Here is a 26420-nt window from a genome sequence, read left to right as displayed (position 1 = left end):
GGTTTTCGGATACCGTTGCCCTCGCCAGCAATCTCGCGTGATTTACAGACAAAGCATGGCTCCATGAGACAACAATTACAGGAATTTAGCGCATTGTGACGTCCCAGTGAGCACAGAAGTCAACATCGTGTGTTTTATCTCCACAATAACATGAATGAGTCATCTTTTTTCACACTTTGCCCACTGATAGGACCTCCAGAGTCCCAAATATAAGGATTTAAAATGATTAAAAAGTTGATTTTGCATAATATGTGCCCTTTAAAAGAAGGCTGGATCTCAAGAGCTAAAATTGAACATAGATCCAAGTCATATTACACAAAAATGACACAGTAATGAAGTGTATTCTGGAAACTGTTGTCATTATTATTTGTTCAAAGCATAAACATTTGCAGTGTCACAATATATTTGCGGTTGCATATGACTTTTTAGAACAAGTTTTTCTTCTCTCGCTACAGCCGTGTCATTGCATAACTTTTTTTTTTGCCCCCTCCTTCTTGTCTTTCAGGGGAACAAAAGATGAATTTTGGCCGGTGTTGGCTCCTCCCTGTTCCTTCACACACACACACACACACACACACCTTACTCTTTCACACTCCTTTGCTTCCATACATGTCGCACAACTTATATTCAGTTTTTGTGTATATTTCTCTTTCCTTTTTTGGTGTCACACACACACACACACACGCAGAGAAACATACAGACAAGAGTGATTTGCTGTTATAGAAAGTGAGAAAGGGAGGGAGGAAGCAAGAGACAGCGGGGAGGGAAGGAGAGAGGGAGGGAGGGGTAAAGACAGATAGAGAAAGCAGCGAGCGAAGGGGACGGAAAGGGAGGGGAGAGAGAACCAGAGAGTGAGAGAGAGAGAGAGAGAGAAAAGAGGGGGAGCACATGTGTATGCTTGTCACTGAGGGGCTGGGAGAAGGACTAAGGGAAGCGAGGTAGCTGGCCACAGCCGCCATATGCTGACTGGATTCCTGTTCATGTCTGCTTGTGTGAAGACTGTAGGTTAGTGTTGCGTGTGTGTGCTGGCCGGGCTGGGGGAACACACCATGGGAAGCTCACATCTCCTCAACAAAGGCATGCCTCTAGGTAAACAACCAGTACTCTTGCTCTCATGTAGGAAACTGTGTGTGTGTGTGTGTGTGTGCGTCTATGTCTGTGTGTGTGTGTGTGCCAATATTTGTGTATATTTCAGTGTACATTATTCTGGATTTTCTCCTCCCCTCCCCCCTTCCCTCTCTTCCTCTCCCTTTTCTGTTTCCTCCTACTCCTTCTTCTCTTCTTTAATTCTCACACTCCATTATCTTTTCTATCACTCAGCCTCTCTCTCTCTCTCAGCACACAAGAATGATTAGCCTTTTCTGTACAGCTCTCCCTCTGTGTGTGTGTGCGTGCGTGCATGCATGCGTGTGTGTGTGTGTGTGTGAGGAGGCAAATCTCTGCTATTGAAGGCTGCTTGAACACCTCCATTTGTGGCAGCAGAAATAGATCTGTGTCTCCTACGAGGGCTAGCAAGGACATGACACATATTTGCCTTTTCATTGTGTCATTTCTTTTACACCTTAATTGAAGCACACACACACACACACACACACACACACACACACACACACACACACACACACACACACACACACACACACACACACACACACACACACACACACACACACACACACACACACACACACACACACACACACACACACACACACAAACACAGGCATGCATGTGCACACATACTCTCACGTACAGCAACCTAAGTGACTTAATTTATTACAGTGCATGTACAAACAGAGCTGGATTCACACACACACACGCACAGGTGACAAATGCAGCCATTGAAAGGTTCTGTTGTAGAAAATGGGATCAAGGTATGGCTGCTGTGGAATAAGAAGGGGCGTGGGGGGGGGGGTGGAGGAGCATGCAGGAGGACGAGGAGGTGGGTGTGAGACTAAATGGCCGTCAGAACTCTACGTCAGAATTACCGTAATCCGTGCTCACCTTTAAAAAAAAAATGAAATAATAATAATCAAAATCACCTAAAATGAAACCACAGACTGTGATGTCATCAACAAGCTGCATGGGGCTGTGTCTCTTGATGACATCAAAAGATCTAAGTTGCTGCCGTCTGTGCTTGACCCCCAAATTATCATGTGCCCAACAGCTATAGAGACGCCAAGGTCACAGGACAGGAATAACCACCGATTTTTCACGACCAGTCAATAACTGTGATGATGGTGTGATCGTACAGTGAAGCTTGTTGGATGAGTTCATTCATGTTTGTCCTCTGAGCCGTGGCTGCTGATTTATGTCTGATCTCCTTTCCAACACCCCGCCTGAAAAAAAAAAAAGTCAGATCTTTTTTTGTTTTATTGCTCCTTTGTTTGACGAGTGCTCGATTCCACAGAAGCACCTCGCAAGCTGCTTAACAGGTTAAAGAATAATGTGGCTGTGCTCGGTCGCTGCTGCAGGCAGTTTCCCACCGGGAGGTTAGGTCGCCTTCTAATGTCACAGGATAAAAATCAAGGAAACCGCTCGTGTTGTTACACGTCGTCACCAGCCTCAGAAACCCACAACCTACTGCTACCAGGAATTATGATGATGAGTAGAAAGACATCAGACACGGCAGCATGACATGAGTAGATATATATATAAATATAAAGACTATAAACACTGCAGATCTGCATTAGGGATGTTAATCAAGAAAATTCATATTGTAATAAATGTCAGGTCAGTAAAGATAGATTTTTGCTCCTGGGTGAAAGTTGACAAAACATTTGACAAAAAAATAAATATCTATAATACATATATTGTAAGTCAGAGTGTGTTGTCACAATGAATATAATCAGTATATGGATAAATACTGAAACTTTAGTGATATTAGTATAGAAGAAAATGATATTACAATTATTACCCTCATTGAAATATGCAGAAAATTAAAATATATACGACTGTAACTGACTTTAATTCAGTGTATTTATCTAATCACTGATTAAGACTGAATATAATTTGAAGAAAACAAGAAAATATAACCAGAAATTACTTGTTTCAAGCAAACTAGAAAAAACACCTTGAAACAAGTAATTTCTGGTTATATTTTCTTTTTTTTTTTGCAGTGTTTAGCTTTGACATTTTCACTGATACAGTTGAATTTCAACTTGTGTGTGTGAGAGAGAGTATGAGTGTGGAGGGGCTGATGTTGGACAAAATTCATCTTTTGTTTCCTGAAACATGACAGCGAAGGAAAATAAACATGTGTTTTTTTGTGATGACACAGCGAGCAAAAGAGGAAAACCATGTGTTCTAATAACTGCACGCACAAAAAGATGTCATGGCGATAATCGGGGTGATGTGATAGTTTGTGTAATCAGTGTGTGACGAACAACAAACCCTGCTTGAGTCTAGTCAACAAACATCACATGGAAGATTTACTCGTGCAATTAAACGATTCTGAAACTCAAGCCTTGCTTTGCTTAGATGAAGAAGATTGACATTTGAAAAGCATGTGAATCCAACAAAATGTACACAAATAATAGCTAAAGCTATTCAAAAAGTGTCAGGCGACTCATAAACACACACCAGTCAAGTATCTTCTGTAAAATCAGACTTTCTGATCTTGATATGTGCATCTAATGCCGTTGAACAGGTTAAGAATAATGTGTCTGTGCGTAACGGCTGCAGGCCATCTCCCACCGGGTGGTTTCGTCGCCTTCTAATATCACAGGATAAAAATCTGCTCAGGAAACTGCTCAGGTTGTGACATGTCGCCAAACTCACAATCCCACAACGTAGCTACTGTCACTGGGAAATGCAGTTAGTTGTAAAAAAGCATCTAAAACACGGCAGATCAGCTTCAGACATGTCACATGTTGCATTAATGATAATATCTACTTAAAGATAAAGTAAAAAAAATGGTATTGGAGAATTGCTCCAATGAGGCAAGGCTTATTTGTAGAGCACATTTTCAACATTAAGCAATAAAAAAAAGAGAAATACAGCAGCACCATAAAAGGTATAAAAGGCACGATAAACCCCAATAAAAACATTTAAACAGAGAAGTAAAAGAAACGTTATTTTCATTTAAACGCAGTGACAAAACAGCTATGTTTTCAGGCTAGATTTACTTTAAACTCTGGGAGTTCGTTGCAGACATTTGGGGCATAAAAAAACAAACTTGACCCAGGTGACCTTAGTGGTCTGGATGATTCAGGTCAGCATTCTGGGCCTAAACCATTCAGCGCTTTATCGTATACTAACAGCAACATTTTAAAATCAATTCTTGTAAGGACCTCAGAGCTGGAGGTATGTGCTCCACTTTTTTTTTTTAGTCTTAGTGAGAACAAGAGCAGCAGCGTTCTGAATCAGCTGCAGCTGTCTAATGGATTCTTTTTTTTTTGTTTTTTTTGGAGGCCGGTGAGAACAGCAATGCAGTCTAATGGACTAAAGATAAAGTCATGGACCACTTTTTCCAGATCCTGTCGCGCCATAAGTCTTGATATATACTTCAGATGATATTTAAGTAGACAGACTGAGGTTTTAACGCAGCCTTGACATTAACTCTTTCCTAATTCTGTTCTCTGGCGCATATCTATACCGATGCAGGGTTAAATGACAGCACTTAGAAATCCATACAGCTGTAAGTGCTCACCAAAGAGACGTAGCACGTAGTAACAGCCATTGCAAAAGCAGAGTCTATTATGTCTAACGCATAAAAGAGAAAACGCTCGAGCTAAAAAAAGGAAGCGAACGTTTGAAGGGTCGGCGCACGCCGCGAAGGTTAGCCACTATAAAATTAGCCGGCTGCATTCAATTCATAAATGGAAATGTAACCGAGAGGCACAACAGCGTGGACAGGTGGCGAAATGACAGTGTCATCGCTTATACGAAAAAGAAACACACAACAGGCCTGGAGGAGTGAAACATCCCAAAACAACAATTAGTGGACAGGCTGTAATTCAGCTGAAAACACACTGTGCTGTGAGTAAAAGACACGCAGCTGAAATATCACTCAGCTGCTTTGGAGCAGTCAGTGTCATTCAGTGCAGCAGTCACTTTATAAAGAAAAAAAAAGAAAGAGAAAAATCACCGCACCTTTTGTTGTAAATCAAAGTGAGATTAACTGATCTGCTGTGGCGACTTGTAGATAAAGGACAATTTAATTAATCTCGGAGAGACGTCTCTACTCCAGGGGCCTCAAACTCAAATGACCTGAGGGCCAATGTGCATCACGTCCGATATCTGTCTGATACACTCAGACCCGGATGAAGTTGGTAAAACACATTCGTTTAACTGTCTAAAAGCTATTCTTCTCCCATAAAGTAAAAACAAACAGCCCAAAACATGACTCAGCTAAAATGGGGTCAGTAGGGGGTGGGCAACATGACCTTAAAATGATAACACAATCATTGTGCCATCATTATATTGCAATAACTAAAATTATAATGAGAATTTTGAGAATTTCAAAGTAAAAATATTAAAACATGATGAAATAAAGTAGGGCGGCGATGGTCATTAGACACAAGTTTGGAAACTCTTATTCTATCGACTAAAGAAATGTCTCTCATCTTTAATAATCCAATAATGATGAATGAACGTTGACTCCCATCTAATTGAAATTCCACTCAACTGTGCTTTTTTTTTTTCACAATAACAGTTAATCCACTATAATGAGCCAACAATCAAATATAATAATTCAGTACAGTGTGTACGAATTAGTGACATCTAATTGTGAGACGAGTCGTGATGTTGCCCATAAGAAGCTCATAAGAAATGCACCCGGAAATTCACACGTCAACCTATCAGACGATATCATCCGTATGGTTTACCGTCTGTTTTCCACTAAATGACGACATGGCATCATCTTCGACTGAACAAGACGTGAAACTAGAGATTGAGATTATTAACTCGGCAGGAAAATGTTAACTGACGTTTCAAATCAAGTGAAGGGACAAGCTCATTTTCCCACGGACTTACATTCAAGTGACAAAAACCTGACAAAGTTGATTCATTTTCTGTCCGTTATATACTTAATAGATAGTGTCAGATCCAATATTATAACCACTTTCAGAATAAAAGCACAGGTAATGTTTCCACTAAGGAGCAGCAGCTTAGGCAAATTTTTCTTACACTGACGTTTATGAAAGTAAAGCACCCAAGAATGAGCAAAATGATAGTTCCTGTAATTATCCTATAAGCTACTGAATGACTCAGTAAAACATTATGCAGTTTTAATCGGACAGCAGTTCTCACAATAAAATCCCCACAGATTACGCAGAAAGTGTCTCAGATGAGTAAAATTTACCGTTTGACTGTGCAGTTTACACATTATGCAGGAAAAGACATGAATTCAAACACTTTCTCACAAATAATCATAAATGAATCTGTGAAATATTTCATAAAATGAGGCCTTTGCCTAAAATACAAAAGTGATAAGATAAAATGAGTAAACCTGATTTTAATAGAGAATGTGCTGAGTTGTTTTTTTAATTAAATTCCATGATGGTGCGTCTTAGTAATGGAAACACAAAGCTGACAAACCTGAATTGGCCTGTTGATGCAGTGTCTGTAGATTAAGACGCCGTGTGTGTGTGTGTGTGTGTGTGTGTGTGTGTGTGTGTGTGTGTGTGTGTGTGTGTGTGTGTGTGTGTGTGTGTGTGTGTGTGTGTGTGTGTGTGTGTGTGTGTGTGTGTGTGTGTGTGAAGGAGAAAGAAAATACCCTCAGTCTGGTCATGTGTGATATGTGTAAGCACTCGTATGGATCATATATCACTGCATATTAGTTATGTCAACCTGCATGCATTAATGTGCTGTGTATGCACCTGCACGTCTGCATATGTGGGTTGGGCAGGGTGTGTGTGTGTGTGTGCATTAGTGCATGTCTTGTCTTTCCTCACCTTTCCTCACACACTCTCACACACTCTCTCACACACACACACATTTGTGCAGCTATTCTTCTTAGGCCACTGCATTGATTTCCATAAATGTGGACAGTCTAAACTCAACTCAACTCAACTCAATCCTTAACCTAAGGCCAGCACATAACCAGTTCCTCAGAAATAAGGTTCTGCCTCTCATTAGTACCAGGTTTTTCCTCTCCATGAGGACTACTGGTCCTGACAAGAGTTAAGAGTTTATGCCGGAAAACATCTTAAAGAGATAACCACACACACACATTTGCATAGCTTTTAAGGCAGACAAAGTTTGGCCCGTGGGCCAATCTCGGCCCTCGGTATGATTTTGTATGGCCAGCAGCTTTGGTTTAATAATGCAATATTTATGGCCCGTGAGGCAGTGGAGCAGAAAATCAGTCACGAGTTTGAAACCCAGTTGTGACAGACAGATACATGCATTCACCTCCTATTACGTTATTATGTTATCTGAGTCTGGAGATGAAAGGAAGGCGAAATGTGTGGCTTAGATTTGGTTACATTGCCATTTAAAAATGAAAATTGTGACAATGAAAAAAATATTACAAAGCATTGAATGTATATGGAAATCTTCACATGATCAAATATTGCCCTCATTAAAAAAAAAAAAAAAAAAAAAGTTTGGACACCCCTGTTTTAAGGACTCTACAGCCTTATTAAAGCCTTACCCTTAACTTTAGCTATTACCAGTTAAGGCCTAAACCTAAACCGTAGCACTAAACTTGACCAGTGTCTTAGAAATGAGGTTCTGCCTCATTACATTAGGTCCTGACAAAGTCTGTGTCTATGCCAGAAAGGTCCTTAAGAGGCAATAAATACAAGAACACAGAGGGAAATGTGTGCATCTGCACATTTAGCTGCTTTTTAAGCCAAGACATTTTGTATTTTGATGATAGCAGAATAAAACGTTGTTGTTGTTTTTTTTAAGTGGAATAGGACGGGACAGGAGAGGGAAAAAAGTTAATGCTTATAGAGAAGAAGAAGTGAGACTGAAATGAGAGATGGAGATCTAAAAATGAAGCAACGACGAGATGAAAGGACGAGAAAAGCAACATTGAGGGAGCGAGAGACGGATATCGGGGCTTTTTTAACCACGTCATGTTGCTGCCTGCCACAACAGCCAGGAACATTATAAATCATCCGCCGTGCCAAGGCTTCGGTGGCTGCTTGTTTGAGAGTTCCACGCGGCTGACTGATCACAGGTGCCGACAGCACGGCTCTCCTTCCTCTCTCCTCCTCTGTCCTCCATCCTCCGCGGTGCGAAACACAAACACTGGAGCTGAAAATGCAGTGCGTCATATCACCGGGGTTCATTTTCAGTTCAGTCGAGAAAAGGGACTGAAACCAGATTTAAATCAGGAAGTCTGAGCTTATTCCACAACAACAACAACAACAAAAACAGAGGAGGAGAAAAAAAAAGGTTCAGCAGCTGTTAGTTGAGTGGGTATGTTTGGCACTGACTGAAAACGTTTTGTGTGTTTGAACTGCGATTTGAATAGACCAATTTGCTTTGATCCTCGTACTTTATATCTGAATGGCCTGTGTTGCTCTGGCTGTGAAAGTGAGAATGAGCGTTTATGCATCTTTTTTATTCAAAAACAAACTGTTATTTGCAGGATTGGACTAACTGGCTAATTGTTTTCCTGAGCCACAAATAATTTATTTTATATTAAAAAAACGAACATTTTAGAAGCTCTAAAAGTATTACTTTGATTGACTTAGTGATCTCAATTGTGTTTTAAATAATTCATTAATCAGCTATGTGGTCTCTTGACAATTGAATAAATATCACAATTAATACATCTGCGAGCCACAGAAAATGGCTCCATTATTTGTCTGTAATTGTTTGAATTACTGATTTGAGCTGTAGATAAATGCACTAACAATTGTGTTACAACAAACTGGACCCACAGATGTTATGAAAAATAAAAAAAAATGCAGTGTCGGGACCTGCAGCATATTTTGGCAGGCAACTGTCTGTCTCTGATGAGTATAAAAAAAAACCCACACACAAACACACAGAGAAAACGCATGATTATTGCCGATTTCTCTCTCTACTGACCAGTCTGAAAACATTGCCTCGTTCCTCTGAGAAGGAAATCCAGCTGTTCCTGCTGTGAGCTGGTTGGTGACAGCTGGATGCAGGCAGGCTGCAGGGATTTCCCACTGGCTCTAAAACTGCAGTCCCAGCAGTCACTGTTTGGCAGAGGCATCTTTTCCAGCTCCAAGTACCAGTCAAACAGAAACAGTGAAGTCATTTTTGGTCTGATTACAGATTTCCATACCAGGTCATGTCCGTTAGTGTCCCAGGGAGAGGCGCTGTTATACAGAAGGGTCAGTTTTATATTGAAAAATAATCACAGAGGAAAATTTATTGCTACTGCATTGCTGCTGCAGCCCTTCAAATCCCTCCGAACTGTGATTCTCAAAGTGTGGGCTGCAGAGCCCTAGTGGGCAGGGAAGATACTGCAAGCGGGCCGCAAGAGGTCATGAAAATAATTGTTTTTTAGTTTTGAGTAATTTGAGTAATTAAGTTTCTAATTACAGCAAACATATTAATGATTAGTAAAGTTCTAAAGTCCTCTGAAAAATGAAATAAATCCAAATCAATCATCAATAAAGTAAGCTTGTATTTAGAGGCCTAATTTAAAGCTCCAATGCGAAACCTGTATCACATCCTGTTGATTTCTGAGTAATTACCAAAACAGTATCTGTTTTTTTAGGAAGAGGAATAAGAAGAGAGTGAGTTTGTCTTGTGATGTTGTTTCTGTTGTTTACTTTGGTAAATTATTTGCTGTAACTCTGTCTTTTAACGTAGCACGACTTGACTGCATCTAGGAAATGTAATTGGAGCTGCATGGAGACGGAAACAGCAGCAGCAGCGATTGAACACGCAGGCACATACATCGTGAGCTGAATCACAACCGGATCAGCTGTATTTTAATTCAGTGCTTCGTTCATGCAGGGTGTACTGAACGATTCGGTAAACAAATCTTTTTAATTAACTGATTGTAATGACTCAGCACATCGAAAATAACTGATTTGCTCGTGACTAGTTCTAATACCAAAGTCGAGTAGAGCCGAGCAGTGCTAGAACTGTATCATGGAAAAGCGCCAATAGTCAGGCAGCTGTTCAGAGACTGCTTTATATTGCTAGTAATTAAATAGTGAAGTCCTACTGATTGTCCAGGTTTATTTTTAGCAGAAAAATCTACTTTTCATAGATTCATGGATGCTTCTCTGTTTTCATTCAAACATCTGCTGTAAGAAGTCGTCTCACTTTACTCTGCCGTTTGCTCCATCCACACCCCCCAGTTGTGACGTAATCTGTAATCAGAAACATGTAAACAAAACAAAAAAACTTGCTATACTAAGAAACACAATGAGAGTCATTTTGGAGCTGATAAGCTTAATCAGCACTGTGTGAATTCCACTGTGACAGACGTTCTTTTATGTTGAAAAGCTGTAAACTACAGCTGTGTTATTCATAGAAAATATATATTTAAAAAAAATATACAGTAGTAAATTGTAGTCTGAATAGAGCCGAGTCCCTATTGGCCGTGACAAGAGCTGTTTGCACTGTGAGAGCTCCCAGCAGTCACCCAACCCTGGGGCTACGGGGGTAAAAAGAGAGAGAGTGACTGCACTGGAGTATTGTATATTATGAGAAAGGGAGGGATAGAGATGGACGAGATGGAGGCGAGTTTTTAGAGTTTCTGAGCTGAGCTGAAAGCAATTATTTAATGTAATGAAGAATTTAATGAGTGAGCGATAACAGCCATTTGAAATTGTGCAATTTGAGAATGAGAAAAGAGAATGGATTCATATTTACAGTGACTAAAATAAGCCTTTTCTGGCATTTACACTCTTAGGACTAGGTCCTCATGAGACTCAATTCTGAGTAACTGGTTCAGTTTGTAGCTAAGATTTTAATTGAATTTTTAAGGTTAGGGAATAATGCTTTGGTTGCGCAATCCAGAAACAAATGGAAGTCAATGTAGAGTCCTCGAAAAGATAGCTGTCCAAAAACCTGTGTGTGTGCATGTGTGTGGGAGCGACAGAGGGAGAACAGACTGAGTGTTTTATTGTACAGCACTACTCAGCAGTGTGTGCTGGTCCTTCCAAGGTCATGCTTGGAGCTGGAATGAGAGCTATTTCCTCCCTCACTCTGACCAAGTGTGTGCTGTGGAAATGTTGGGGAATCTCTGCTTCTTTCCCAAAAAAAAAAAAAAAAAAAAGTGCCGCACCACTGACTCCACCGACTGAGTTCAACATTTTATTCCAAGCGAAAACCACATTTAATTGTCTTCACATTACTCGCAACATCTCTGACTTGCACAAAATTTTGCAAAACAAAACAAAAAAAAAATGTATAATGCAGCGTAGTCACATCTGAGGTACAATGACAGCTGTGTTGGAGCCTTGCTGTTCCCTTTTTTTTTCTTTTTCTTTTTTTGTTCTCGTTGAATTCCAATTTCTCAGCTATGCACCATTGATTTTGTATTGATGTCTAAGTGCAGTGGCCTCCGGACAAATTCTATTACAGTAAGCTAATGTTTTACCAGGCCAGATAAGGCATTGTGGGCCGGATTTGAGTTTCACCTTAGTGGATTTCCCTCTGTGCTTCTATGGCTGCTTGATCAGATCAAGTTTCATGGTGCAATCTGACGACTGGGATAAGAAGACAGTGCAGAAACTGAGTGATGGATCTTTGATAAGTCATGAGCCAGATTTGCTTTACTGTAGCTTCATCCACTCTTTGATTATTAACAGAGGAAGTGCTTCAAACGTCATACAGTAGGGCTGAAATGAGACAAGTTGTCAGTGATGTTTCGTGTTGTGAGGAATATCAGGGCAGAAAAAAAGGACTTTGAGAACATGGTGTGTATGATTTCCCATTATATTACCACTTATGTACAGACTGGCTTGAAATATAACTGTAAAGAAAAATTACTTTTTAAATTTAGACTCAAATTTAAGTTCCTCTAAGTCTATTTAAAACAGTTCCTCAAATCTAAATGACATATACAGTAAAACGATGTAAAAGCTAAATGCTTAATAAGTATTTTGTCAAAAAACAAATGCCAGACATTGCGTGCAGCAGAGTGGAGCAGAAATCCATGCGATCACTATGTACATTATTTCCCCATGCATGCACACACGCTCAGTCAACAACCAGAGGAAACCACCGAGTCTGTGGAAAAGGAAAATCACCACAGTTTCGAGACTAGTGAGCAGAATGTTTTTTAACTTTGTGAAACTGTGTCTCATACGTGAGGAGGAGGAGGAGGGGGATCAACCAGCTGCATGTAGCCCAGGGAACTTTTAATATAAGTTGTTATTCATAATATTCACAAAGTTCTACTTGTGGGATCTGCTCAGTAACAACAGATAGAGACCGAATTTTTTCACTCTAGCAAATGGACGGAAAAACAAGAAATGTTGAAACTTCAGTGCATAACTTTAAAAAAATAGACAAATGTCTGCGAGATTCAAATGAATTCCGATATATAAAGCTGATCAGCTCCACATGACTCTGTTTCTAAATATAGCATTTTTCTTTTTGTTCTCATGTCTGTGGTGACAGACAGGCGGAGGCAACGGCAACAAATCACGTTTCATAGTTTCTGTTCATGAACACCAACCAGAGGCAGAATAATAATAACAACAACTAAAAATCACACACTTCCAGCACATAAACCTACATCAATGCTAAATGTCAGGTTTGAATATCGCTGTAAATGAGGCCACAATCAACAAACAAAACAAGGGCAAATCTGTTGATTGCAGAAGAAGCTCAAGCACTTACTGTGCTTTGCATTTACAAGTGGTTATGTGGCTTCGATTAGCATCCATGTTCAGTGGCATAAAGTAGGTGAAATACCAGGAAAAAGATTACTGAAGAGAAGAGATTACTGAGTTAAATGGTTGTATACTGTATGATTCTGATTCCAACAGAGAATATTACTATTTAATATCTGATGATAGCTCCTATAGGAGAAGAGCAATGCTATGTGACCCTGCCCATACTGTTTCAAACTAATCTGTGAGGTTGAAGCAGCCAAACATCTGTTCACAAGTCTGATTTTTTCAGGGATGAGTGGAATTCAAAATATTGTACAGACAAATAGAAAGCCGAGTTTCAATAACTGGTTTAACAATCTGGCTACTTTCTCATGATGTCAGACCGTGAAGTCGGAACAACGGGCTCCATGTGGAGGCTTAAGCTGCAAAGTTTGAGGAGGAATATATTTTTGAGAAAACTGTGAGAGTGGGCCGGCACATCTCAGATGAGAAAACAGTCGAGAGCAGCTGAGTCGACGCAGCATCAGCAGAATCAGAAAGAGGCATATTCTGCAGAGTTTCTGTAGGCGAGTGTCAGAACTTTACTTGTCAAACAGAATCACAACATCTCAGATTTCCCTCTAAATCTGAGACTTTCAGGTGTCTTCATTCCCACAGTCAGTTTCCCTTAACAAGAGATAAAACCCATAGAAGTAAACATTTTCTTTTGGAGTTAATGTCTCAAGCCCTAGTTCCAGGTCTTCTACAATATATTATATTGTTATATATATTATATTATAACATATTGACAATTTTAGTCTTCCACAATCCACAAAAGTGTTAGTTCCAAGTGCAAATAAATTGCTAAATGATTACATGTCTGAACAGAAGTGAATTGAACTCAAAGCACTCAAATTTTACTGCTTTATTTCCCTTGTATGTGTAATTTATGTCACATTTTCATTAGCAGCCAAAGGCAATTTTCCCACATTGTGGACATAAAGTTTAAGATAAATGCTTCTTTATGGCCTCATCTTCAGGCTTACTGAAGAGATGATTTACTAAACAAATGGTCTGTGTAAAGATTATAAGGAGCTCATATTCACCGAGTTATTGACAGTTTCTCAAATTTCTCTCCTGACAGATCTCATCGTCTACTGTAAATGACTGCACCTCCGAAAGCCCTTTACTAACGTTAACGCCATGCAGTAATGTTTTTAAAGGGTTTTTAGTTATGAAACACAACACTGCACCCACTACCGGATAATTGAGTAACTGACACATTATCTCGAGCTTCTGCATACTCAGAAAGCAACTGGCCCATTTCTCGAGCTCCCAAGAGCCACTCTCTATTTATTCACCAGGGCAAGCACTTTACATTCATTAAAAATAATACAAACAAAACAAATAACAATTATCATGACTACTAATTATCATGAGTTCTGCAGGGACGTTTTTTTTTTTTTTTTGGAAGAGCAGGCAAACTTCCTCAGATATATAATAATAAATAATAATAATACATAATGCATATACAGACTTTCTTATGTGTTGTTGAGTCAAAGTTATAATTCATTTTATATCACATATTTATTTTTTTCAAAAAGTAGTGATAATTGTGCATAAGTCACAAATATTATATATTTTGTTTTGTTCATAAAAACAAGACGAGCAATTTTTGAATTGAATTTCACAAATTCAATACAATTTTAAAAGATTTTGAGTACTTGTTCAGGTGCTTTTCCACAGTTGGTGAAAAAAATAACTTAATCTGATTGTCTATAGGTTGTGCTGAAAAAAAATTATATAAGACACTGTATATACGTTTTAATATAGTAATGGAAAAAAGCAGCCTAAATTCTCTGTGTTCTAAGGGTTAACAGTTGTGGCTAAATACTTTTGTCCATATAGTGTAGTTATGTTTAGATAATGTGTAGATTGTGTGTCTAAGCAAACAGGTTTAATAATATATGCACAGCAGAAAAGGGATCTTTGTTCACGTTTCCTTATTTCTGAAAGAGTGAGTGCAGTCAAGTCGGTGCTTCCTTGAAATAAACGCATTTGTGTTCACTTACTCTCTTTTCTTCTGTGTCTAGGCATCAGGCCACCCATCATGAATGGACCCATGCACCCGCGCCCCCTGGTGGCGCTGCTGGACGGGCGCGACTGCACTGTGGAGATGCCTATCCTCAAAGACGTAGCAACGGTGGCCTTCTGTGACGCTCAGTCCACGCAGGAGATCCACGAGAAGGTACCGTGCCCTAATGTTATTAAAAGAAAAAAAATATATGTATGTATAAATATATATATATATATATATATATATATATATATATATATATATATATATATATATGTACACATACACACACACACACACACACGATTATGTGTCACAAAACGCGATCAGCTTTCAGTTAATAATCGTCAACTTATTCAGTAAATTTAAAGAAACATGTACTATTTTAGTACCTCTTCTAACAGCAATTATACCTGGACTGGAAAACAGGGCCGCTAACTAATGATTATTTCCGTAATCGATGAATCTGTAGATTCTTTTCTTGATTATTCTTGATATAAATATAAAAAATGTTGACAGTGGTTCCCACATCTCAAAACTTCACAATTGTCTTGTTTTGTCCACAAACAAATATGATTCAGTTCTAATGATTTCTTTCTTCTATGGAGCAAAGCAACCAGGACATATTTACATTTAAGAGGCTTAAAAAAAACAAAACTGAGAGCTTTATTTAATAGTTTAAAATAACACAAATAGTTGACACAAAATGATTAATCATTGGTTTCCCTGCTGGGAAAACCTAGTCTTTCCTCCTTCGTCACATAAACGCAGCGTTATCACTTAAGAAAAGAGATTTATCAGAACGGTTATAATTTAACTGATCCCCGGAATCAAAACAAAGGAAACAAAAACAAAGAGAGGTCAAACCCGAGAGTTGAAATAAGCAAAGTACAGCGTACAGAGAGCACAGTTTAAAATGTGGGTCAGATCTTGCCACAGCCACTATGGAATGTAACTGGGTTTGTATGTCTGGCAGGGTTATGTCTCGTTCTGGGTGACTGCCAGGCACATTCGCTCTGTGAGCGCGCTCAGTAGGCCACAGTGTGGGAGAAACAGATGGCTCTCCCTCACTCATATCCCATCTCTCTCTCTCTCTCTCTCTCTGTCTGGCTCTCCAGTAAGCAGCAGCCACCTCATTGTGTAATTAAAAGGGCTTTCTTTATTGTAATTGAACCGCATGCTCTCACGCTCACCCACTCTCACGATACAGGGATAAAAGATTGAAACGAAAGCTGAATTGAGAATCAATTAAAAGCTGCCGATTGATCCTTTAACGGTTTTTCACCCCTTCCCCCAGAGTCACATATTCCTGCTTTATAGCATTACGATCAGATTATCTGCCCCTTTGATTTGTAATATTTCACCGTCAAAGCGTCATTCCTGATGAGAAGGCACAGAGAATCCCACGAGAAGGAGCTTCTGCTTCTAATATTAGCCAATTCTTTTCACCTTATCTCGTTTCCTGCTAAGTTGCCATGGTAATATTCAGGAAATGTCGTTATTCTGTGTAGGCAGGCAGGAATATAAATATATATATATATTTATATTTTTAAGAAGAAGAAACCTTGATGGAAATACTTTGTTGAGGGTGGACTCGGTGAACTTTGGCTTCCACAAATCAACACTTTGTGCTCACACCTACGCAAACACCAGCTGGTTATTTGGCCTCTACTCTGTTCAGATGAAGTTCTTATCTTCTTTTAGTAAGTATGGATTATACAGTATGTATAAGTACATGTTCAGGTGAAGCACTAAAGGAGTATGTGTGTTTGTTTGTGTGTTCAGGTGTTGAATGAGGCTGTAGGAGCGTTGATGTACCACACTATCACTCTGATGAAAGAAGACCTGGAGAAGTTTAAAGCTCTACGCATAATCGTCCGCATCGGGAGCGGCTACGACAACATTGACATCAAATCTGCAGGGGAGCTTGGTGAGAACACCCACAAACAGTTCGACATACAAAAATACTATTATTATTCTCAGAACAATTCATCTATTTATATTTGTTAAAGCTAAAATGTGTGTCAACATATCATTTTTAGATAAATGCAAAAAGTTGTATTATTTTTTTATTATTTTAATTATTGTGCTTTTAATTGGTATTTTCATGCTTTGGTTTATGTTTCATGAATTCGTTTTTTTGCTGTCTGTTTTAATGCTGCGTGTCTGTAATGCTTTTATTTTGTAAAGCACTTTGGTCACCTGTGGGTTGTTGTAAAGGACTATAGAAATAAAGTACATTACATTATTGTCTTGACCTTGACACATGACTAGTTCACTTCAGACAAGATGGATATGTCAGAGAATTAGACATAATGAGAATTACAGCTCATATGCACTTTCAAAATTTTAGAAATACTCTAATGGAAAAACTCTAATGGAAAAACAAATATATATGCTACGAAGCATGTTATTCTTCTTTGTCTGCCTAGTGGCTAAATGCAGATCCATCTCTGTGGCTGGTTGGTCTGTTTGGGCAGTTAAAACATGCCAGCACAAGATGACATCCGACATAAACCAGGCCCTTGTCTAAAGGCTGATTTCTGCCTAAAAAAATATTAATTAGTAGAGAGAAAAAGTACTGTTTGTACATACAAGTAAAAATCTCTGACTTTCTTTTTTCTTTACCAACATCCGCTATCTCCTTCCACCAAGATGTTCTGCCATTTAAAAGTTGCCAGCCGTGTTTGTAAAGAAAAGTGCTGACGTCTTGCTTCAGCCTGCTCTCCTGCACCCAAATAGCTTTTGCCAGACTTCATCCCGCTCCCTAAAATTGCCCCAAAAGCAATTACTCATCCTTATCTGCTCTCTCTGGTTGCACAGGCATCGCTGTATGTAATATGCCAGCAGCGTCAGTGGAGGAGACGGCGGACTCCACTCTGTGCCACATCCTCACCTTGTACCGACGCACCACGTGGCTGCATCAGGTTTGTGTGTCTCTGTGCGGCTGATGAAAGGGGGAATCGACTCAACTGGGGCTTGAATGAGCCACTTCATTCTGAAATGTATAGCTTTTTTAGAGATGCACATTTTGCCTATCACAAGTTTTGGTTCCTCGACACTTAATCATAATAATTGTCCACTGGCAAAATCAGCAAAATTGAAACGTTTCGTTTCCTTTAGAATGTTGCTGTATTTGAAAGACGTTGATGTAAGGTGTAGAAGGTACAGTAAAAATGACTTGTTCCTCAAATCAGTTGGAGTTTTTTAAAATGATGGTCAAAATATCCAAAAGGATTTAGACTCTGGTTGTTTATTGCAGGGTCATATTATTATGAATTGTGAAGTGCACCTGGATCATGTTAATGTGGTCATTTTTTGCAATGTCATTAACTGATGTTTGATGTTCATGCCAGGCTCTGAGGGAAGGCACGCGGGTTCAGAGTGTGGAGCAGATCCGTGAGGTGGCGTCGGGTGCGGCAAGGATCAGAGGAGAGACGCTGGGACTCATAGGACTTGGTGAGCAATATAAATAAATAAATAAAAATGTGGTTATTGTGTAGTTGATTTTCCCTGGTTCGGTTTGATATTCAGCCTTGTCAGACAAGTCCCTGCTGTGGAAAGTTTTTCATCGAGCCATTTTCCTCTCTTTGGCATTTTAATTTTGAGAAGTTTTCCTCCTTAGCTCAGCTAAATTGGCCTCCTGAGGAGCTAGTGCCAATAAACTATAAGCGGATTAAACCCCGAGGTAGAATGCTAATCTTTCCCCCCGTACGGTCAGAGAAATTTTCCACTCATAATGAGCAGACGTGAGTAGCCACAGCATTATGTAAAATCAAGAAAAGAGGAATATTACATGTACAAATGTGAAGTACTGTGTTTTTATGTTCCATCTGAATGGAGGTTTCATGTGAGTTGCAATTTGCCTGAATGCGTATTCATGTGTTTCTAGGTCGAGTGGGGCAGGCTGTAGCTCTGCGAGCCAAAGCCTTTGGCTTTAATGTGATTTTCTATGACCCTTATTTGGCTGACGGAGTAGAAAGATCCCTTGGACTACAGAGGGTCACCACACTACAGGTAACACGCTGGGGAAATGTCTTTTGAAATCAGCAATCAATCTCACTGTCAAAGCTGGGAATGGAACAATCAAAAATACAACATTTTCACTTTGGATAACTATGAATGGGGAAAAACCACTAATATTTCATGTGCAACGGGGAAAATACTGTTATCTTGTATTTAAATGATCTTATTTAAAGGTCTAGTGTGCAGCATTTAGCAGAGTGGATTGGGAGAAATTTAATCTACCACCAATAAGTGTGTTAGTATAAGTGTATAGATGCTTTTAAATTCAATAATGTTTGCTTTTTGTAGCATCAGATTAAGCCTTGTTTTATGTTTTAGACAAGGACCTTATTTCATGGAGGCCACATCTTTGCCCTCAAGCCACACCATGCGTTTTACATTTAATTTCATTATTTTTTACTATACAATCAGTGAAGGACAGCATGTTTTCTGCTATACCAAGTTGATGACCAATACAACTCTTTTCAGTTTCTGACCATCATGTTAGGTGATTTCAAAGTGTTTTAGAGTCATTTTAAGAGAATAAAGCATAGTGATGTTGCCATAATATTTAATCTTGAGGGATATTGGTCAGAATAACCATGACATGTCCACATGGCCACAAAATCCTAGTTGCATCTAACATATGGGAAGAGGAGCCTGGTGAAGCAGTGACAACCAGTGAAGAAGCTGATCAGTCATCAATAAATCTATGTGACTGAAAATGGCTGATACAAGTGAATATTATGGTGCATTCCATTTATCTGATGTCGGAACTGGGAGTGACGTCACCCCTCTGGCTTATTCCTTATCTCTCGATCCATCTTGGGAGTAAGAGGAGGATGAGAGAGAAAATGTATCTGATTGGGAATAAATTTGTTTCCTGTGAAAAGTCTGTAGCTGACTTTGCTCGTCTTATTTGCACTACTGTATTTTATCACTTACTTTGAGGGCTTAATGTTTTCTCAGGTGGTACCATCAGGGAAGCATGTGATGAAGTTTAAGAGGTTGATCTGACTTGAGTTGGAAAAGTTGAAGGGCCCGCCTCAAGGCGGATATTCCAACTTCCGATTGCAAGCGAACGCACCATTACAACACCTTTTAATCTGCATTATAGCAGTGTTTCTACCAGGGTTAGTGCAAACACAAGATGGTAACATACTGGATTTACTGTGTTTCCTCCTCCAGGACCTGCTCTTCCACTCGGACTGCGTCTCTCTACACTGCAGCCTGAACGAACACAACCACCACCTGATCAACGACTTCACCATCAAACAGGTGGGGGAGCACACACTGCACACATACATGATTTATTTATTGATTCCATCATAAACCACTATAATAACCCAGGGCCATGAATATTACAGAAGTGGATACCATGGGACATACAGATAAATGAGGTTATGTCTACACAGTTACAACACTGAGGCAACTTACAGGAGGAAGGAAGAATAAAATATTAAATATTTATCGTTATGTTTGGAAATATTTGCACAAGGTGCAGAAAATTAGGAACAATGTGTGTGTATATACTTTAGAGCTGCAACTAACGTAATTGTTTGGTCCATAAAATGTCAAAAAATGTTGATCAAACATGGAAATTATATCCTCGAATATCTGTTTTAATTATTTCTTTGTCGTATGTAGCAAAGAAACCAGAAAATATTCATGTAAAAGAAGCTGAAAAAGCAGAAAAACTGATTAATCTTTTGTCAAAATACTTGACAATTTATCTAGCAATCTGTTATTAATCTATTAATCGAGTAGAATATACCATGTTCTGAGACCATGTTTTTCTACTGGACTGAACGAGTGAGTCACCTCATATGTGTGTGTTATAGATGCGTCAGGGGGCATTCCTGGTAAACACAGCCAGGGGAGGTTTGGTAGACGAGAAGGCTCTGGCTCAGGCTCTGAAGGAGGGAAGGATACGTGGAGCCGCTCTGGACGTTCATGAGACAGAACCCTTCAGGTAATGAATGACCTCACTCTTTTTTAACAAACGGGACTGATGTGATTAGGGAAATGTTTATGGGAGCAGGAGATTAGGTTTTCTCTGCCAAGTGAGCCAGCATTTAGTTCTTGTTCATTCTTCCAGCCTCATAATGAAGTGATGTGTTCATGCTTGGGCTGTACGATGAATCACAGGATAATAGAAATAACAATATGACTAAGATGAAGTCCCTGACGAAACAGCATTACGATGATATATTCTGCAATACTTCAGGAATTCAGTGACCCATGGACAACAAAAAATGTTAAATCATCATGATTTGATTTGATTTATTTTTCATGAAAAAGACCATAATAGCATTTTTTTTTTTTACCATACAGTGAAGCTCCAGTTTATGCTTTAAATAACATGAATTCAAATGTTATTCATTTATCAAACACTGATCTCTCAGAAATGGCAAATTCATATATCCAAAATATTATTATTTGGCCCCATATAGAAAAAATTTTTGTTTGTTTTTTGGGTCATCATAAAATGTTGTCACAATGGAGAGCTTAACAATAAATCATGGAAAGATTATATGATCATCAAGATACATGAATCATTAATTTCCTATTTGATTAACGGACTTAATTTGCATAGCCATGCACCATAACAATAACCGCACACGGAATGACCATAAACATTAACTGCTCGTAGAACTAATTGGCGTATTGACAAAATGGGTTTGGACTGTTCCTTGATTAAAATACAAGATAGACATTGTAAAAGAGACTTGCTGAATGACTGAAAATATAATATACAGTGATTTTATTCATTGTTGGTTTAATCAGTTTCAGTCAGGGCGCACTGAAGGATGCCCCCAATCTGATCTGTACGCCTCATGCTGCCTGGTACAGTGAACAGGCTTCACTGGAAATGAGAGAGGAAGCAGCCAGGGAGATTCGAAGGGCTATTACAGGTAATGCATACACACACACACTGAAATATGTAAACACAGGTCTCTGGTGACATGTTTTAGCTGTTGTGCTACAGTCAACCATCCATCTTAGTACTTTTAACAAACAAAGATTAAGGGCCTGTCACAGTCTCTGTTCTCGTAACTCCTTCCTATCCCACTCTTTCTGCTATTTCCATTCTCTGGCTCGTGGTTTCCCCAGTGGCTCGGTCTGTTTACCAGTGGCCTGTTTAATCATGCCTACCTGTTCTGTCTCTGTAGAAAGTGGGCTTTTGTGGAGGGAAAAAAAACTGTTTCTGAAATGTAGTGCAGTAACAATAACTACTTCCTTCCCCGTGTTACAAGAATACTGGACTCACTTTAAAACTTCAGCAAACTCTTACTTTTTCTTCTTTTTAGGTCGTATTCCAGACAGTCTGAAAAACTGTGTGAACAAAGAGTTTCTCTCCCAGAACAACCACTGGACAGGAGTCGACCCATCGTCTGTCCACCCAGAGCTAAACGGGGCTTATAGGTAAGACAAATAAAAGATAACACAACTTTCAAATGACATCAGTGTTTTAGCTTCCCTTTGTTTTCACTGGCTGCCAATCAATTTAGTGCTTTGCAGGGCCAAGCCCCACCTTATATTTTCAATCTCCTTATGCCGCACTCCCCAGCACGTCCCCTGAGGTCATCAGAACAAAGACTCTTGATAACCCCCCGTACCCATTTTAAGACTCGCGGAGACCATTCTTTCCAGGCAGCAGCATCCAGGGTTATGGAACACAATTCCCTTGTCCCTTTGCTGTATGGACTCTGTTGATTCTTTTAAGAAGGAGTTGAAAACGTAGCTTTTTTGACAAGGTATTTACTTAGGGTTGATTTTAATTTGTGTATGACAACTGTCTTATGTGCTCTTATTTTTCCTTGCTGTAGTATTTTATTTGTGATTGTACAGCACTTGATTTCTGTGAAAAGTGCTATATAAATTTATTAAAAAACTTTACTTAATAACTTTCTAGTGCCGTTTAATATTTGCACATCAGACGATTTTGCCATGGCTGAATGCCACCAGGGATTTTGTCTTTGTAATTCAGTTGGCTGGCAGTCAAAATTATTTTTAGTTAATTGAATTTTACTTCCTTTCTTTATTATATAAACCCTATGACAAATTAGATAACATCAGATAACAGGAAAAGACAGAAAAACATTTCATATCCTGAGCCCCTTACTCTAACCTTAACCATCACAACTAAGTACCTAACCCTAAAACCAGGTCTTAACCCTAAAAGAAAAGTTGTCAAAATGTCCTCTCAAAGATAGGTTTGTAAGTTTTTTGGACCTCACAAAGAATATAAACATAAGTATACACATAGGTTTGCACATTGACTTACATTCATTTGGACAAGACCTTGTCCCAAACCTTAACCATAACTAGTCCATGCCTAACCCTAACTTTAACCAAACCACAATTCAAATGTAAGCCCTAAGCATAACTTAGATATGAGGTTCTGCCTCTTTAGGAACAGGTTTTGGTCTCCACGAGGACTACTGGTCTCATACAAGACTCATACTAATGTTACTAAGGACCATCTGTGATACAGCACACTCTGTGACTGTGACATTTTCAGAAAATGTTTGTAACTTATCTCAGTCTAGCTCTCAGTCTAACTCTCAGCCTCTCTCCTTCAGGTATCCTGCAGGAGTTGTGAGCTTGCCAGCCGGTGGCCTCCCACCTCCGGTTGAAGGCATTGTGCCCAGCGCTGTGCCCATCACACACACCCTCCCACCCGCTATCATACACCCTCCTCATGCCCCGTCTCCTGGACAAAACATAGTAAAGCCACCAGAGGGGGACAGAGAGCAGCATCCGAACGACCAGCTGTAGCCCCACACATACACACACACACACACACACACACATAAAAGCTTGCCCATGTTGTCTGGTAACTGGAGGAGTTCGACATGGCAACCGGTGACAAAGCAGTGAGTTCCCTAGTGACAAGTTATCAGATTTACAGATTGTTGAGGTCCCAAAACAAACCATTCACCACTCTACAAAGAGGAAGAAGATGAAGATGATGTTAAAGAGGATGAGGAGCGGACAGCTGTCAAATGCTGTAACTAAAGCACAAGACAGTTTGTCCTCTGCTCTGCCCAGAAGTCCCAAAAAAGACTGTAAAACTCAAGGTCCACAGTTTGTTCTTCACACAACAACATGACTAGATTTTTAAGTATTTTCCTCTGCCAGAAGTTTAAGAAAAACTATAACAAGAAAAAAAGACGTATTTCTTGATTTGGAAATATTTTAAAAAAAAAGAAATCAAATTCTGCTGTCTTAGACTGTAGTGTGTCCAAAGTTAGAAGAGAGCCGTTCATGTCTTTCTCTCCTTTCCTGTGTCTTTCTCTTAGTTTGATGTACGAGCAAATAGTAGGTTATGAAATCAATGTAACCTGTCTGTGTACAGTTTTTAGACTTGCAGCAAGAAGTTACTGACATTTGTATCCCAGTCTCACACAAAAACAAGAGTTGCGATCACTCTATGTAGCCAAACTGGTGTGAGAACTGAAACACGTTTAATTTTTTTGTCCCCACATTAACTAGCTCCCATCCCAGAAAAAAGAGGCAGCTTTTTGCACACCAGCTCAGGAAATTAAGTTTCCGCGGTTGGTTTCCCCCCGTATTTTCTTTCACCTTTTGTTTGTGCTATGCCACCTAGTGCTTTTGTTTTCGACCTTGCCTTTTGTGTTCCACTACATTAGACAAAGAACTTAAGCAAGATCTTAAGTTCATCTAATGTCTGCTTTTGTTTGTCATGTTTAAAAGGAGCATGTGATTTTGCTCTTGGACATTATGTAAATGTTTCTCCCAAATTGAAGGGGTTGTGGGAGGAAAGGCTGCAGGCAGGTGGCAAAATGGTATGCTTGGCTCGAGCGACTTCATCACCAGTCACAATTTCTAAATTGCAAAACAGACTGGTTGAGTTAATTACTCTGTATGGCAACGCCGCTCGTCCATGAGGTGATTCTTCTAAAATGTACTTATCTTTGTCTTCTTCTTGTGCGATGATCCAGTACTTCCACAATCACACAGTAACTGCTCGGCTAATGGAGCATGAACACTTCATTACAGCGAGGTTTACAAATGACGCACAGCACTGACGGATCAGTGCTTTGCTTCTTGCTGCTAAATAAGTATTTCACAAAAGTTGTCCGTCTAGCTTTGGATAAAACATTCACATCCTCTTGAAGACAGTTAATGCAAATGGACAGATGAGGAATAGTGTGTGCTTGATGTTTGATCAAATTTTGTTTTTATATGTTTTGATCTTCTCCAATATCATCTTTATTTTAAGAATAATTTTAAAACAGAGCTTCATGGCTTGTCCGTTTAAACAGCTCTCTAAAAGAGAAACAACCTACTTTGTGCAAACAAAATACTATGGTTTTACAAAACCGTGAGTGACATCATAAACGCACAATAAAAGATATTTAATGATAGCATGTCAGAATGTATGAATTGTTCCAGTAGTATCCCTTTAACATTTCACGATGGCTCCCTCTTGAGTATACCGTTTAGCCACCCACTGTGGCTTCTGTCTATGTGTACATATGGTGTTCTGCCTGCCTGTGTCAATGTGACTTGGTTGTATCTGTGTCTAAACAAAAAAAAAAAGCAGCACTGGGAGGAGGGGTGGTGACTAGCACTCAACATTACAAATACTACCATCTAAAAATACACAAGTTAAAAAAGAATAACTCTCTGACTTAAAGGTCCAGTGTGTAAGAATTATTAGAGGCACTGAATGGTGCGACTTCAGATTGGAAAAAATGAAGGGCTCCTTCGTTCACCCCCACTTTCCCAAGCGTGTGAGGGAATACAGAGGCCTTTGTGCAATAGAAAAGGATGTCACCTTTCTTCATTAGCACAGTGAGCTTGTGCTTTAATGAGAAAAGTACACTTGTCTGTGGCGATCAGATAGCACTTGGTACACGTGGTAGTAACAAGCGTCCCCGCCAAAAGCAGAAGAGACAGCACAGTTTTGTCGGCTCTATCACGTTAGCAGAGATGCTAGATCGTTGCATTTAAACTTCTGTTCAATGTGGTCACAAAGTGTCTCCGACCATCTCCTAATGAGGTTTGGCAGATCGGATAACTATCCTCAATGTGCCCCGGGTGTATTTACACCTGTACTAACAAGTGGTCAGATGCTATCTGATTGCGCTCTGATCACAGAAATCTTAATGCCAGGTGTAAAGGGGCGGCCTGTTTGGCGTTGCAAAATGGTGGCCTACTAAATGCAAGGCAATTTCTTAAAGTGCACAAAATGCTTATGCTAAAGATACAAAAGGAAAACATGAAATGATTACACACTTACATAAACATACTTATGGCTAGTATGTTCAATATTTTGCCATTTAACCCTCCTAAATGTCCTCACTGGAACTTTAAGGTAGCGAATTGAGCCAAACTTTTACTGGTTACATTCCCACAATGCGACAACCAAATGAAACTGTTACATCAGAGGTAAAACACCTGACGGTCTCTCCCATGATGAATATTTATTACCGATTCCAGCTCCTGTGTTGTTGGTGTTCGCGGGCCCAGCTGAGTGACGGTGCATTCTCAACCCCCTTCTACCAGCAGCTGAGTAGTTATAACAGTCCACTGTTGCCTACCTGGTCGTCTTCATGGTGAGGTAGTCAGTGTAGCGATCAGGGATGGAAATT

At 39.5% G+C, this 26420-nt stretch overlaps 1 protein-coding gene across 1 annotated transcript; it reads left to right on the top strand.

Annotated features, from left to right (window-relative positions):
• Window positions 1–933: 933 nt before the first annotated feature.
• On the top strand, window positions 934–24113 carry LOC310928490 (C-terminal-binding protein 1). Its single transcript, XM_083891044.1, has 11 exons — window positions 934–1089; window positions 14807–14961; window positions 16576–16720; window positions 17614–17717; window positions 18147–18249; window positions 18683–18807; window positions 19984–20073; window positions 20637–20767; window positions 21583–21710; window positions 22107–22221; window positions 23382–24113. The coding sequence occupies exons 1-11, from the start codon at window positions 1050–1052 to the stop codon at window positions 23575–23577; spliced, it is 1332 nt and encodes a 443-aa protein (XP_083747170.1). The 5' UTR covers window positions 934–1049; the 3' UTR covers window positions 23578–24113.
• Window positions 24114–26420: the final 2307 nt, after the last annotated feature.

This window comes from Microchirus variegatus (genome assembly GCF_963457635.1).
Source record: "Microchirus variegatus genome assembly, chromosome: 6".
In the NCBI taxonomy this organism is placed as follows: Eukaryota; Metazoa; Chordata; class Actinopteri; order Pleuronectiformes; family Soleidae; genus Microchirus; species Microchirus variegatus.
The sequence above is the reverse complement of the archived record's forward strand: the minus strand, read 5'-3'. Positions and strand labels throughout refer to the sequence as shown.

Bases quoted from the DNA above. Each gene is read 5' to 3' on its own strand.
- LOC310928490 (XM_083891044.1), top strand. From the start codon at position 1,050: ATGGGAAGCTCACATCTCCTCAACAAAGGCATGCCTCTAG. The intron at 18,808-19,983 runs GTAACACGCTGG...TTCCTCCTCCAG, and splicing joins AGAGGGTCACCACACTACAG to GACCTGCTCTTCCACTCGGA. The intron at 20,768-21,582 runs GTAATGAATGAC...TGGTTTAATCAG, and splicing joins CATGAGACAGAACCCTTCAG to TTTCAGTCAGGGCGCACTGA.